The 1,445-nt window shown below is 33.0% G+C and overlaps 1 protein-coding gene across 1 annotated transcript in view; it reads right to left on the reverse strand.

The window, feature by feature from the left end:
* The window catches only part of LOC106677264 (sodium-independent sulfate anion transporter), a 221,122-nt gene that overhangs the window by 21,669 nt on the left and 198,008 nt on the right, over positions 1-1,445 (reverse strand). Inside the window, exon 10 of the mRNA XM_067052922.1 lies at positions 729-902. Coding sequence (XP_066909023.1) covers positions 729-902 — 174 coding nt within the window. The remainder of the gene's footprint in view (positions 1-728; positions 903-1,445) is intronic.

The raw sequence follows: 1,445 nt of genomic DNA on the forward strand, positions 1-1,445 counted from the left end.
TACATGAATATTTTTTTTAATTTTTATGTTGTACAATTATTGACTTTAATCATTCTATATATCCTTTTATTAATTTGTTGTTTTTTTTTTTTTTTTGTCCTTAGCCCTGATGAAGGCTAGAAACTCTGACCGAAACGTTGGTTCTATTAAATAAGTTATTTAAACTTATTTGTCTGTTGAACAGATTCGATACTAAGGAATCCATCTTGACATGGGACTTATTTGGAATCCACACAATTCCCATTCACTAAAAAAAATTATTATACAACATGATAATCAGACCAATTTGTACATATGGAATTGAGCTCTGGGGCTCCACCAAACCATCAAATTCCTCCCGCATCCAATTCTTACAATCCAAAATCCTACGTAAAATCCTTGATGCTCCTTATTACGTTACAAATAAACTCATCCACAAAGACCTTAACATCCCGTCCGTTGCAGATTTGACCCAAAACAGATATGCGTCTTTTCATTCCAAACTCATTAACTATCCTAACCCATTAGTTCTTAATCTCTCATCCTTAACAATCCCTGATCATCCTCCGAGGCGTCTGAAAAGAAGATGGCCACCGGACCTTCTAATTTAAATGCTTTAAGTACCACCAATGGGTGGTTTCTTCCCAAGATTTTCAAGTGTAAATGAAACATTCCATATATTTGCTTATTGTATTTATTATTTTGTACAGTTGCAAATTACATTAAATAAATAAATTTCATTTGTATACCTGGCCAGTGGAGTAGTCAGTCTGGGCCACATGAGTTAGGTTGAAGACAACAATAGTCAGCTCGGGCATATTGTAGTTCTGCGCTTGGTAAATTACCTTCTTTTGGAGATAAGCACTCGAAGGAAAAAGTAACCCTTTAATTGGAGTAATAATCCAATATGCTTGTTGGTCCACCTAAAACATCATATTAGTACAAATAATATAATAATAGTATTGGTATAACTAATATAATATATAGTGTATATATAATTCAGATGGAATGTATTATTAAAAAAAATATATTTAAGGTTTAGTTTTCAAGCCCCAATATGACAGCGGAACTCGCAATATACTACGTCTTGAAGGACTTATAGTAAAGACCTTGAAGAAGTATAGTAGGGGCATTTGTGATCTTTTGTTTAACATGTTAAAGTGTATTAAATGGAAAAAAATGTGTTAAATGGAGAAATATTTCCTTCTTTTAGCATGTTAACGAATAACAGGAATTCATAATCTTTAGTTTAATAGGGGCATTCATGATGTTGTGTTAAATGTAAGATGTTAAAACATGGTAAATGTTATAAGTATAGGATTGTTAGCAGCCCTATTTGAAGTCATTTTAAATGCATAATAATCCCCCCAGATCACCTTTACTCTCCGTCGTAAACCTCTGCCCTCCTGTCCTACAGTATCCTTTCTAAATACACCACTAATGCCTGTTGAACAGATTCGATACTT

This window comes from Halyomorpha halys, unplaced genomic scaffold, assembly GCF_000696795.3.
Source record: "Halyomorpha halys isolate HHAL.00 unplaced genomic scaffold, Hhal_1.1 Scaffold92.1, whole genome shotgun sequence".
Taxonomy (NCBI): Eukaryota; Metazoa; Arthropoda; class Insecta; order Hemiptera; family Pentatomidae; genus Halyomorpha; species Halyomorpha halys.